We start from the raw sequence: 13,933 nt of genomic DNA, 5'->3' as shown, positions 1-13,933 counted from the left end.
TTCCGCCGGTCCCGCCTCCCCGGGCACCGCTGTTGCCGCTGAGGGGGTCGGTGTGGGGCTGGTGCGGGCCGCGGCGGCGGGGATTAGGTGAGCAGCGGCCGCTGCTGGTGCGCTGGGCTGCCTTCCCCCTTCCTGGGCCCTGTCCCGGCCCACGGAGGGGGCTGAGGGCGGGCGGAGAGGAGAGGAGAGGGGAGGGGAGGGGAGCGGAGCTGGGGCCCTCCGTGCACGGCTGGCGAGGGGCAGGGTGGGCTGGGTTCGCTGCCCTAGATGGGGTAGGACGGTAAGGTGGAGCGCTGTGGGAGCGGGGTTTCCTGCTTGGTGGGTTCTTATCCCACTTGGTAGCGTCTCCATGTAATGGATGGTCACCGAGTGTGCCCAGGGGGTAGACGTTAATCCTGGTGGTCAGTGAGCACTTGTCACCTACAGATCTTGTGTTATAAAAGTAACATTTCCTTCTTATCTCTGCGCTATAGTTTGGGCTGTTGAAGTGTAGAGGAATCGGGACATTTACACAAATAATTAAGTGGCAGAACAGGAACTGTAATTTAAGTTTGCCGCTTTGTAATCCGGCCTGCACCATTTGATCACTTGTTGAAAGAAAGAAGCCGGCCTCGGTAGTTGCAAATTCTAAGTGCTTCGTTGATGCACCCATTGAAGCCCTTCGAGGCCAAACAGAGTGCCTTAAAAACACTGCTGTGGGCCCAAGTCAGTGAGGAGTGTGGCTGTTCCTCTGAAGGGAGAATTTGCAGTTGCAAGCTGAAGAATTCACTTAGAAGATTCAAGAGTGAAATCTCTGCTTAGGAACATGAACAGTTTCTAAGAAGAAATAATCTTTTATATAAAAAAAAAGGAAAATGTGTCCAAAAGTACTCAAATTACTTTCCAAAAGACATCCAAAAGATGACGCTATCCATGCAATGGTATGATTTGATATTATAAACATTAGTTCCTGTGTAGTTTGCTCTATGCTTCCACAAATGCCAAGACAATGAAAAAGCTTTTTTAACTTTTCATGGTTGGTTGTTTTTGTTTCAGATTCCTACCTTTCACAGTGTTTATCTGTGAAATTTCCAAAAGAAAGTAGGCTTTCTCAGTGAGTGAGATTTACCAAGCTCAAGAAGGGAATTGGGTTCTCACTGTTAACTTTGATACACTAGATGAGCTCAGAAACATAAAGCTCCTAGCAGGATTTTATGTGGCTATTTAATAGTGTAATTTTGGATTGCAGATGTTCTATACAAATAGTCTTGTATATTATATACAAATAGTCTTGCTAAGATGGCAAATGAATGCTTTAAAGTTAAATAGAGTTAAATAATTTAACAGCTGAAAGTGGTGGATTCCCTGACAATGGACACTTCCAAGATCATCTGGACAGGGTGCTGGGACATCTAGTCTATGTCATGTCTTTCATCCTAGAAAGGTTGGGCCAGGTGATCCTTGAGGTCCCTTCCAACCTGGTGTTCTATGATTGTATGAGAGGAAAGAGCGTGACAACAGGTATTCAGTCTGCACAATATTCATGAGGAATGTGGCAATGTTGTTCAAATTAGGGTGAGTATAAGATGCAGTTCTGAAGTCCCAGGGAAAGTAACAGAGGGAGATACAGCCTTAGGTATGCAAAGCCTAGACAAAGCTTTGTCCTCCTCTTTCTATTTAGATATTTTCCAGTTTTCTGTTGGATTATAGGCTGTCAAAGGCTACTGTTGATAGAACAGCTCCCTTGTTTTGTGTATGATTCAGATAAAACTTCTGGTATACCCCAAATTTGACTGTAGATTCCATTCTCTACCTCCACCATATGATCTCAGTATAGTCCTCGAACATATCAATTATTCTCTGTGCGGACTAATGCAGTATTTCTGTCTACCCAAGACTTCTGGGTTGTTTTTCTTTTGTTATTCTGCACACCGGGTTCATGGTTTTTAGATTAGATACAAGATGTCTGAGCAATTTATGGCAAAGCATGAAGAAAGAAGAGCAGACAGAAGCTGGAATTTTTGAGAACAAGCCAACTGATGTGAACAGTGCACGCAGATACAGCATAAGCAAACCCATTTGAAGGCTGTATTAGTGACAGAGGAGAAGCAGTTAACCCTTGCTGTAGGTTGTGGGTCTGTATTGGAAAGGAAGATGGTGGTAAAGAAGATAAACATGATTCCTGTGTGACTGTTCTGTGCCAATGGAACATTGGTACTTACAGTTTGTAGCATCTTTGGAGGAAGAAGGCAACGTTTGTAATGTGGACTTTTACTTAAATGTTGTTGTGCTAGATGCCTTACTGTTAAATACATTCTTATAAGAGTGGCCCTTTGTCAGATTATTTATTCTAAGGGCCAACTGTTGAAACAGGCCTGTTTAATTAGTGAGGCTGAGTTGGATGTGAGAAGTTGTATTTCTTTCTAGCCTAATTGATGATATGCCTAGAAAACACAGGCAAGTTTTTAGGCATGTGGGCTTTTTTGGATCTGAAATAGAGCAGTAATTTTCAAGTGAACATAATCACTGCATTTGAACCTCATTGTGGTTTAGTAATAGGAATGAACAGATGAAAACTGCAAGTTGTTTTTTGTGGTGTAGCTCTGCTTAATATTGAATAGGAGGTGATTTGAGAACCTCTGGTGAATTGCATTTCCACTGAAATTACTGACATCTTGGGAGCTAAGGTTTCATCCCTCCTCTCTGATGTTTCAGTGGTTCTGTTGGCCCTGCGTTACAGTTAGCTATCTCTATTTACGTTTTCTCTCCCAAATTCTTTGGGTGTAAGATGTATTAAAATGTGTCTGTTATTTCTAGAGTAACGATTTCAAGATGCCAGGAGGTGCGAGAATCTCGTTCAACAATGTGGATTCCTCTCTTTCATCTTTGAAAAACTGCCAGTCTTACATAAATGATGGAATGGATATTGCTACTCGCGTTGCCCTTGATCTTGTGGAAAGTTTCAGTAAGTATATTCTCTCTTCTATTGCATCCCAAATCTGACAGATGACTCCTAGGCCTATGTATTTTGACTTAGTTACTGTCAATATTTGTGTTTATTACAGGAACTGTAGCTCTTCTGGCTAGACCAGAGTGTTTTCGTTCCAGTCACTTTATTGTCCTAAATGATAAATTCAGTGAAAATGTAAATACTAGTCAAACTTTGTCCCAGCTTTATAACACCAGGGACTAATGGTGTTCCAGTGTTTGATGCCCTTACAGCTTTGTAAAATCTTTAACATCGCTGAAAGAGATGGAGAAGGCCTCTTAAGTGGGTGAACAGAACCACTTTTCATTCTAATACTGCTGCTTTGTGTATGTTTTATTTGATGTTTAGGGCAAGATATATTAAAGTCATGCTGCTAGCTTTGAGTACAGAGCATGAGACAGCTGTTAGGGTATAGATTGTTTTTTAGATGCTGCCTGTTTCACTGCCAAAAATCGTGCCCTTTTAGGATGCTTCAGTTTAGACATTGCAAAGTGGGGTACCTTAAACCCATAATCACTGTTAACACTCATCATTGCTATTTCACAATAACAGGTACTTCACAAAGCTACTTTTCAAAGGCAAACGTTAGGCATCCCATTTCTCTGTCTTCTTAAATCTGCAATAATGTTTTCACTAATAAAACAATAAAAACGTTAAAGCTCCAAAACTGCTAATTATGAAGAGAGAATGAGAAACAAAGTGTTTGCTGTTTGTTATGAATCTTGCACTCAACTAAGCCAAGGTTTATGTACAATGAAAGCTTTTCTCTCTGTCTAGTGTGATAGCTCTCCTTTGACCTTTTTATCCATAGTGGTGTTAGAGACAAATGACATATCATTTCTAGTGAGGTAGAGGAATGGAAAGCTTGTCTGAATAGGGGATTTCCTTTGAGGTAGAATTGATACAACCAGTTCTGTTTCCTCTTTTCTTTTGCAGTCACTATCTCTTCTACTTTGCCTTAGCAATACATGGAAATACACTGAATGTACTGAATTCCTTCAGTTCCAAGACTGCAAAATGATCCCCAGAAATGAGTTATTTGTACAAAAGCCCAAAGCTTGGATAATTTCCACCCTTCAGTAGAAGCCTCTGTTGCATTCCCTTTTGGAGGGATGAAAAGCAGATAAAGCTCCATTGTGCAGCTCTGCTGCTGGGATGTCTGTGCATTATACTCCCAGGAAATGCTGTTACCTTCCTCACCTACTTCTGACACATTAATCATTAGTTGCAATCTTGAAATTGTATTTTCCATTTTATTTAGTAGCCAAAAGGACCATGTCCTGAGAGGAAAAGATTCCTCTTGATGAAATACCTATGGTCACTGTTACGGTTAAGTTATATCATGTGGCTGGAAAACAGCTCCTAGACCAAAAGACTGATTTTACTTTAGCAGGGGCAACTTTCCTGTAGAATCATAGTTATAGTATTACCAAGCATGACCTTTTAACATAATCCATCCCATTGCTCTACAGAAAAGGTATTCCAGACCTGGATTTGTAGTTTGTACCTCTTTGATCTGGTGTTCACAGTGAATGTTTTATTTATAATAGTTGTCTTCACTCCTATGCTTTCCCTTGCAGATATAGGTATGTGTGTACAAGGAACAAATGAGTGAAGCTCCTTCCTTTGTTTCACTCCTCTGACTACTGGGACTTGAAGTTCTTATGCTCCTTCCACAGTGCCATTAGAAAAGATACAGGGTTTCTGTGGCTTAACATACTTTCAGTAAACAGATACTTTCCATGTTTTAGAGTTAGCATTATCTCATCTGCCAGGCTTGACTGTTCAGCTTTTACCTCCAACTCATATGTGGCGATTTCTATTTCTAGAATTGTTACTCATCTATCCTACTTTGCCTTCATGTTCTGAGGCAAAATACTAATGTAAGCTTGAGCCAGCATTAGAAAATGTTTCTGTATTCTTGTTCTCATTCCATTTGCAGTTTTGCTTTCATTTCCTTTACAAAATTTAACTGTCCAGCTTCTGACAGGTTTCATTGCCAGGCTTTGTAGAAGCAAAGAATTCTATTGTGACTGATATTTTATTTTACAAGCATTATTCCTATGAAGGTATTCTGTTCCCTTGGTCTTTCATATTGGACAATGCTGGTTTTTGGGAATAATACCAAAAATTTTCATAGCAAGTAGAGAGAAATTGAATTTACATCTGAAGATACATAACTGAAAAGGCAGGCAAAGTTAGTGATGTCTGTTTCTTCTCTTCATTGCTATTCTCCACAAGCCCAATCCTGAAAACAATACTGGTAAGCATATTTGTTAACTAGCACAATAGTGTTTGCTGGACTGGCTACTGCTTAATGCATTATCATGGAGGGGCTTCCTAGAAATGTACCTAATGCTAAGTTAGATCAAAAGATCTAACTGGATCACTTTTCCTTCCTTTCTTAGGTAGGGTAGTGGGTTTGCTCTCATGCTGTATTTGAGATGCTTTCTAGGCAGCAAACACCATCGTTCTTTGTTTTCTTTATATTTTTTGAACAATTAAACGGTGATTTGTGAGAGAATGTTTGTGTGATTTTTCTAACTTCAGAGCTCTAGTAAAATAGAGAAATAGAAATTAACAAATTCAAGTTTTCTGTGACAATGCATAAAGGGATTTTATGATATCCCTGTTCAGTAAATATCACTCCCTACATATTAGTACTGTAGGTCTAGAAAAGGCTCTTTGCTTTCTGACTTGTTTAAGTGGAGTACGATATGAAGAATGGTTCTGAACGTTGTAAAAAGAAGACAGATTGGTGTTTCAGCACTTCTATACGCACATAAATTATAAAGCAGCCATATAATTGTTCAGATGGAGTGAAAATCAACGCTCACTAGGGGGCAGAAGAAGATAGGAAGTAAGCAGTACTTCCATTTAAGTTACAAAAAGCATTGAAAAGGAATTGGCCTTGTTAACCTGTCCCTTGACCATGCTCTCTGTATAGCTTAAAGTTCTCTCCAGTTAAACTATCCAGAGACCGAAGGTCTTTTACGCTGGTTATGGAATCTGTAAAATCCTTTCAGAGTGATTTTGTAAGCAGATGGTGGTGGTGTTACATAGAAAAAAGAGGGAATGAAACTACCTGTTTGATCACGAAACCAGAGGGCTGCCGATAGGAAGAGGTACCAGACTTGTGGGCAGGAATCACTTTGGGATATTCCATGAATTTTAATAACCTCATAATCTGTAGTACCCTTTCTTCAGACATTTTGGATGCTCTGCAAACACTGGCTAAGCCTCTCAGGTCTCTGAGATGTAAATAATGGCTACAGGGATTACTTACTTCACCACCACTGAAATGAAACTCTTTTGGGTGAATAATGTTTTCTATATGGAAACATTATAACTGTATCATAATCAAAAAGAGAAAAATAAAATTTCCTGCTACTTACTGAAACAACTGTGAAAACTTTATTGGAGAAGACAGATAGAGGTTGGACATCAGAGACATCAGATTAGATTGCTTACGCATGAGTAAATACCACAGTAGACCTTCCACAGTCTATTTTGACATAATGTTTGAAAGTTTCAGAACTAAAGCAAACTGGGTTTTCAGTTCAACAGTCATTTCATATGGAGAATGCCTCCTGTTGACTTGAGACTACCCTTTCCCTCCACACCGTATTTTAGGAAGCTGCTGTCTACCTGCTGACTCACTTGAGTTCTGCTTAAATGAATTAATCTGTTCCTGGGTAAAGGTAGCATGGCTGCAAGCCAGTGCACGTACTGATGCTACCATTGATTACTGTGCCTGCTGATCACTACTGTGCTGCTTTAGTTAAATTTATTCTGGCTTAAGGGCCCTACATATATCTATGCATTATATTCTGAAAAATGAACACTTTGTTCATTGTTAACGTACTTAAGGCCATTCCTTTCTGTCAATAATGACAGATGTTTTAGTTTAGATGCAGTTATCAGGTTTGGGGCTCTTTGCCTTTTCTTCCACTACACATTAATTGTGCTCAATTCCTATTAACTTCGTATTTTTCCTTATAGCTTTTGACTTTCTGTTCTGGAAAGATAAAGTAATCTCACTGGACACAGCTATTCTGAGCAGTATAAACAATGGTTAGAGAAACTGATGGGGGGAAAGGGGTTCAATTAAATAATTAAACATTGTAGCATTGCAATAAATAGTGGTCAAAGAAATCCAGAAAAACAAGGGAATAAGTTTCATGAGCATGAATTGCAATTCAGATGACTGAAGATCTCTAAAGATTTATAGCCTCTCATCACATGGTCCCACACTTTGAAACACAGGACAGAATGTACCAATTAATCTAATTCTCCATGACCTTGAATGAGTTTGTTTTACTACTGTCTGCAAAATAATAATACTAATAAAAAATACATTCCTATTTCATATAAATAATGGAAAGATTTAATAATATTTCTAGGCAGATTCACATTAATCTCTACTTACGCAGATAGTTCTCTTGACATAAGTTTACAGTACACAATAGTAAATTTAAAGTTATTCCCATCCATTTAAGCTTTATTTAATGCTGTCAGATGTTTTGAGAATCCTAGTGAGGGATAATATAGAAATAAGGATTTTTACTTGGAATTGTAAATAAGAACAGACCTCACATGAAGAAGTCAAAAGGAAAAATACTTCACAGCAGAATCAAAACAGCCTGAAATGTCTGTGAAGCCTCTAATGATACAAACACTCAGAATCTGTTCCCAGCTTTGTACTACCTCCCTTTTCTTTTGTGCCTTCTAGCATGTTCTTCGCTGCTTCTGCACTTTGGAGATAAATCTTAAGTTAGCTCTAACCACAGGGATTTCCAAGTCTCTTTGTCTAAGGAATCCACTGTTCACAGTGTGCCATAAGGATGAGAGACTACTGTAAGGTTCATTGCCAATTGCAATTAACCAAGTTTCAATTTCATCAGTGATCCTATTGCTTATTCCACTAACACATTTATGTCTCTTTTGTTCTAGTCCTGTATGGATTTATGAAATTACTGGTGTTCAGTATTCAGGTCAGGCATTGCTCATTTATGAACATGTATGCTCTTCAGCAAAATAAAGCAGTTTGTGTTAACTGCTGTTAATTTAGGTGAAGAATAATTTTAAGGTATCTGATCCTGAAATCCCTTTGTTTTTCAAGTAACTCTGTTGATGTCCATGAAGTTGAATTGTTGATTAAGACCTCCCTGGCTATTGAGAACCTGCAGACTTTTATCACTGAGCATGTTCATGGTGGTGTGAGCATGTGCTGGCAAAGGGATAAAATTTAAAGAGATCCTGTAAGGGGTTAAGGATCTGTACCTAGAGGTGAAAATTAGTTTCACCAAACTGAATGTCAGAGGGAAAACAGCCAATTTAAAAGCTCATTTGATTTAATGAATTAAAAAAGATAACTTATATGTCCATCTCAGTCTTTCTACTGATCATCTTTAAATCCTGACATTGTCTAAAGGTCTTATTTTTCTCCTTTCAAGAACACCATCATGGTGTGGAAACATTAAAAAAACCCATGTAACCAGAAAATCAGACTGTGCACAGTTGATTTCAGTGTACCCTCCCTGTGCACAAAGCATTCTTGGATATTTTGTTATCCAACCTAGCAAAATGCTGGAGGAAAGGATGCATTGACATTCCAGAGCAGTACACAAACTTTCAGAGTTGTCTGTATATTTTAAAGCTTCAGCACATGCTTCTGTCCTTTGCTGGATTTGAGTTCTAATGGAGATGTGAATTTGAAGGTGACATTGTTCAAAATCAGTTATAATGCAAGTAAAATCATCTAAGTTTGACTATAATTTGCATCTTCCTAAATTTAGCCTCAGTCTGTTCTTGAGCTTTAGTTGGTGATTGAAAAAAGAATTGACTAAGTCAGTACTTGTTTGGCAATGTCTCTTAATTGTAATATTGGGGATGAAGAAGGCTAATTCCTGGTTACCTGCAGCCTCCCAGGCCAGCAGCTGGCTCTTCAGAGGGGCTGTTGCTTTTGAATGGGCTGGAGCCAAAGCTGTGTGGTACTGTGGGGGGAATGTCCAAATGGGAAATAACTTGGAGGTCTGGAGACTGTGCTAACTACAGACAAAGAGGTAAGAACGTCTTAATGTAGAACTTCTAAAAATCATTTTAAAGCATTAACAGATTTAACTTGTCATGTTTTCCAGTAGAGAGCAGGATGCTTCCTTGATGTCTGGGACTTTCTTCTAACCACATATCCCATTCCCACTGTGAAGTGTAGAGGCCTTGGAGTGTAGGGTGGGAAGCAGTTATTACACCTGACCTCTATTTTCATTCTGGGGGAAAAAATGAGCTGCCTTGCTTTTTCTTCAAAACCTTGCCCTAAAATGTCAAGGCCAGCTGCTGCTTCTGTCTGCTTGCCATCTGTATTACACAGCAGTGATCTTCCTGTAGCAGTATCAGGGGCTGCTTGACACTTCCTCCTCTCTTTCTCCACACTTTGAAGGATTCTTCTGCTCACCAGTATGAACAGGGCAGGCCCATGTGTCTTACAGAGTGTTAGTGATACCATTCTTTGGCATGTTCCCCAGAATAAGTTAGTCCTTTACAGCTCTGGCTTTTCCTGCTTGTCGGCTCGTTTCCTCTTGCATAACCTGCTGTCTCTGCCAGCAGAGCTTACCTCAATTCCGGCTGCTTATCCCATTTGTCTGTTCCCCTTGCCGCAGAGCTGTCTGTGCTTTTCCTCGTGTGCTGCTCTGCATCTCACATGTGTAGTGTCCTCCCTTTAATGACTGCTTTCTTTTCTCCAGATTGCTTCGGATCCCCTTGTATCATGATGCTTGTTAAATATCAGCTAAACTGTAGGTGGTAACATAGGTTGTTCTTTCCATGTGGGTTTAGCTCCACACTTTAATTTGTCTCATTGCTCTCTTAAAATGGTGTTAAACAAGCATCACTCTGAACATTGCTGACCCTTGTTGACATAGGAAGGAGTGTAGACAATCTAGACAAGGTGGTTAGGCTAGTTTTATGAAATTATTGGCAGCCTTTTAATAGTTGGTTCATGAGCTTCTATGGAATATACATTATTCTTACAAGCAGTGGCTTTCTAGACAGGTTGCAGCAACCTGTAACAGTCAGACTTAAACATTGGAGAGGAAGAGACATTTTGGTGAAAGTTTCTCTGTCATTAACCTGAAATTTCTCCTGCTTGGATAGTGCAAACTCCATTATAAGAATGGAACTGTGGATAGAAAATGGTTTGGTTGATTTGTTTCCTTTGTTCCTTTTTTTCCCAGTATATTCTTCATTGAAAGTTCAAATGCAGGATTCCTGCAGTGCCGTAGCATAACACGAATCTTAATATTGGCAAAGTTCTTGTGCATGAGATGACCATGATGGGATTGTTTCGGGATCCAGAAATAAACCTGCTGACACCTATGCTTGTGACAGTCTCATGCTCTGTTAGTTTCTATGGCGTTAGAGATCATTGTGCTTCATAAAAAATAATCAAACCATAAGGTACTTGCCCTGTAGATAGGGTATAGTATGGAGGCTGGAATGACACTTTGCAGCCTGCTGGAGTAAGAGGCAGTATGAAGATCCACTTTCTGAGGAAATGATCAGGACTAAATTGTGACTTGCTATCTTGTTCTTGTCCATGTAAGAAGTCAAGACGTTTGCTTGCGCATCCTACTTTTGTGTATGAATTGTGATTTTGTTAGGTTGCTCACCACCTCACAGGGGCCTCATAATGCACAAAGCTGTGGCCTGTGTTGTAGGGACCCTGCATGAAGAATCTGATCTTGTTTTTCCCTTGTGATCCCACATATCTGTGAAGCTGCTCTTGGAAAACAAAGAGCAAGCAGTTTTAAATGCAGTATAGGAATAGCATGAGAATTAAGCAATCCATTTCTTCTATATGGACATGAGGGAACAATCTTACCTGGATTTGAAATCCCCAAGAGTGTGCCTCAGTGTCAGAATTTACTTTGACTTTAGGTTTGAGTAAATTCCAAGTAAGGGTTGCAGGATTTTTTTCTTTTTCTCTTGTTAGAGCATGTTAGTGTAGGATGTCAGAGTCCATCCTGGAGATATATGGCTTTTCACTGACGGTTGCTATACAAAAATGTTTCCTAGCTATGAGAGAGGGTACTATAGAAAATGAAGAGAAACCAGTGATCCGTGAAGTTCAGTAACCTTTCTGTGTTAGCCTCTACCAGATGCTTCCTGTGAAGCTGCAAGAATTCCCTTGCCAAACCAAGCTGTTCACAGAGGAAGTTTCTTTCTAACCCCAGACATTTATCTGCCAGAAGCTGTTTGTTAACTGGTCTGGTTTGTTGCTACACCAGCATCTGTGGTACTCATTGGTGGCATGTGCAAGCTCTGTGTAGGCATCAAAATGACATCTTTCTTCTTGAGAAGGTTCTTTTCCTGTTTTTTAAAGTAAACGTGTATTTTGGGATATGTGAGATAAAATGCTTCAGGTTCCCTTTTTCAGGAATACTAACTTCTCTTTCCTTCCAATCCCTCACTTAAGATTGCAGCCTTTTAGGAGAGATGTTCTTTTTTGTTGTTACTTATGCTTATCCTCTTATTATGTTGTGCTTCCTCGATTGTTCTGTAGGTATTTCACCTTTCAACTAACAGTGAGGGGGATACCTGTGTTTTCTTGAAGTAGGTAAATGGTGTCACACTTTAAATGTTTCTGCTTCAGGTAATTTTATTTCTTGAAACAGAAATGACTGGTTTGGTTCTTGTGAGAAGCTTTTCTGAAGAGAAAAAAATTACATTTTGTGAATTATGCTCTTCAGTTAATACCAACATTTTGAGAAGAGAGGGTTGGATTCGTTTTTTTGCTTGTTCTATCTCAGTATTTATGGTGTCCTGTTTTGTCCTATCTTCAATATTTATGGTGTAAAAATGACTTAAAACATTTACAGCCAGCATGGATGAGCCCATTGCTGGAATCTGAAGGCTTTGTTCTTCAAAGAAGCTGCCTGAAAAAATATGAATTTGGAAATATTCCTTGTTTCAAAATCTGGAAAAATTTACTTGTAATGAAAGATTTGTGTTCTTTTACATTTATCCAGAAACCACCCAGACCATAGTCTGTAATGTTACAAAGTGGGAAGAAACAAATATGTGGGATTGTTCGTATTTCCTAGCCAGAATTTTGACTGCAGAAAGAACAGAGTGCAGTGAGGGGAAGGTAGCTATGTTAAGCAGCATGCTTTTTTTCTGCTGGCTCTTTCTTGTTGTGGGCACTCAGAAAGCCGAGTGCATCCAAGCATCCTTGTTCCTCTGCTACTGCAGTTCTGGAAGGAGAAAGGACCCATGAGGTGGCAGCAAAGCCTTTTCCTGCATCCTGTGCCCTTACTCTGTCACCTGCTGTGCTCAGCTGTGCTGGTACTACCCTGACTCACTCCAAGAATGGATTTGGAGGTGGTGGTTCCCTATCACTGTCCTCTTGCATTTAGTAACACGAAAGTATAAATGGAGGATTAAGATTCATAGTGGAGAAAGAGAATTCATATCATTAGGTCATAGACTTTTTTAAGGCTGTACTGGTTTGACTTCCTGCATAATACAGATCATTGCATTCCATACAATTACCCTTGCATGAAGCTGTTATGTTGTGATTGAACTAGAGAATATCATTCAGAGTGAAATCCAGTCTTGATTTCAAGCTAGCTTGCTGAATAACTGTTTTTGGTGCAGTCTCATGGAAACGTACTGACAGCTCACACCTGAACAGGAGGCTGTGCTCTGGACAGTCTCAGTTTTTGTCAGAACTCTTGTGAGTGCTCAGATGAAAACTGCATAATTTCCTTCTTGAGTTTTGGTAGGTGGTATTCACATAGTGTCTGTTTCAAATACATTCATACATATGTATATATGTGCATATTTACTCTTTTTTCTTACTTAGTTTCCTAAGGAATTGGGTAATTTTCTCTCCCAGAGGTCATTATGAGTGAGGGAGGTTTGCAGTCACCTGGTGGGTTACCTCACATACCCATAGTCACTATAAATTTCTCTCTGTCGTAGACCTTATAAATTCTCAGCAGTCTTCAAAATAGATTGTAAGTGGGATTTAAATGCTGTACAGACCTTTTTGCAGACCCTCTGCATGCTAGTGATGTTAACCTTGAGAGAATGAGTGAGCTTACAGCTGTAAGTTATAGGCTTGAAATTGCTGGGTGAGGTTCTTTGGCCTCTACTATGCATGAGATCAGAATAGATGATCCTAATGGTCTGTTCCAGCTTCAAAATACTATGAAGTACTGCAGAGGTCTTGTGTGGGCTCTTTAGCACAAAGATAAATCAACCTCTTTGAACATAAGCCAGAGAGGAATATTTTATCTGAGTAATTTATGCAATGAAAATATTCTCTGTAGTATATTAATCTGTCATTTGCTTATCGCCATATTTCTGCCACAGAAATGTGGCAATAAGAAAATACTGCTAAATCCTGTTTAAATGTAGAGGCATACAGTATATATAGAAAGTCGTGTGGGCTTTGAAAAACCCACTCTGAAGGCTTTAATTTTTATTGATTTAAGTAGATGAGTATTTAGCTTTCAGTGATCTAATTGTGTGCTGAAATAACTGGGGAGGGAGGAGGAATCCACAAAAGTAGAAAAAGCCCTGGGGTTGGCAGCACTTAGAAAGATCAAGAATATAAAGCAATTGTATTTCTTTTCTTGATTATTTCCATTAAGGAAAGAGATACCTGTGTTGTAAGTAAGCACTGTGCTGACATGTTCTCAGTGTTTGGTCAAAACATGAAAGAAGCCCTCATGTAGACATGATCATTCTGGGCAAACTCATCTAGTTGGAGATGTCCCTTCTCATTGCAGGGGGGTTGGACTAGATGACACTTGAAGGTCCCTTCCGACCCAAACTATTCTGTGATTCTATGATTCTGAAGCCTTCATCCTGATCCCTTATGTTTATCAATAAAAACAGGACACTCTTCCCTCCCCTCCTTCTTTTCCTTGCTCTTCTTTGTTGTTCTTTTCAAGAATTCAA

At 39.5% G+C, this 13,933-nt stretch overlaps 1 protein-coding gene across 2 annotated transcripts in view; it reads left to right on the top strand.

Moving 5' to 3' along the window:
* Nucleotides 1-2: 2 nt before the first annotated feature.
* Nucleotides 3-13,933, top strand: part of NSMCE2 (NSE2 (MMS21) homolog, SMC5-SMC6 complex SUMO ligase) — a 131,055-nt gene continuing 117,124 nt past the window's right edge. The window contains exons 1-2 of one of the 2 annotated variants that reach the window (XM_031044446.2): nucleotides 3-87; nucleotides 2,797-2,944. In XM_031044446.2, coding sequence (XP_030900306.1) covers nucleotides 2,812-2,944 — 133 coding nt within the window. In that variant the 5' untranslated portion in view covers nucleotides 3-87; nucleotides 2,797-2,811. Of the gene's footprint in view, nucleotides 88-2,648; nucleotides 2,719-2,796; nucleotides 2,945-13,933 lie in introns of those variants that run through there. The other variant, XM_031044445.2, reaches the window with a different exon arrangement.

Source organism: Melopsittacus undulatus, chromosome 1 (assembly GCF_012275295.1).
Source record: "Melopsittacus undulatus isolate bMelUnd1 chromosome 1, bMelUnd1.mat.Z, whole genome shotgun sequence".
Taxonomy (NCBI): Eukaryota; Metazoa; Chordata; class Aves; order Psittaciformes; family Psittaculidae; genus Melopsittacus; species Melopsittacus undulatus.
Note: the sequence above shows the minus strand (reverse complement) of the source record. Positions and strands in the feature narration are given on the sequence as shown.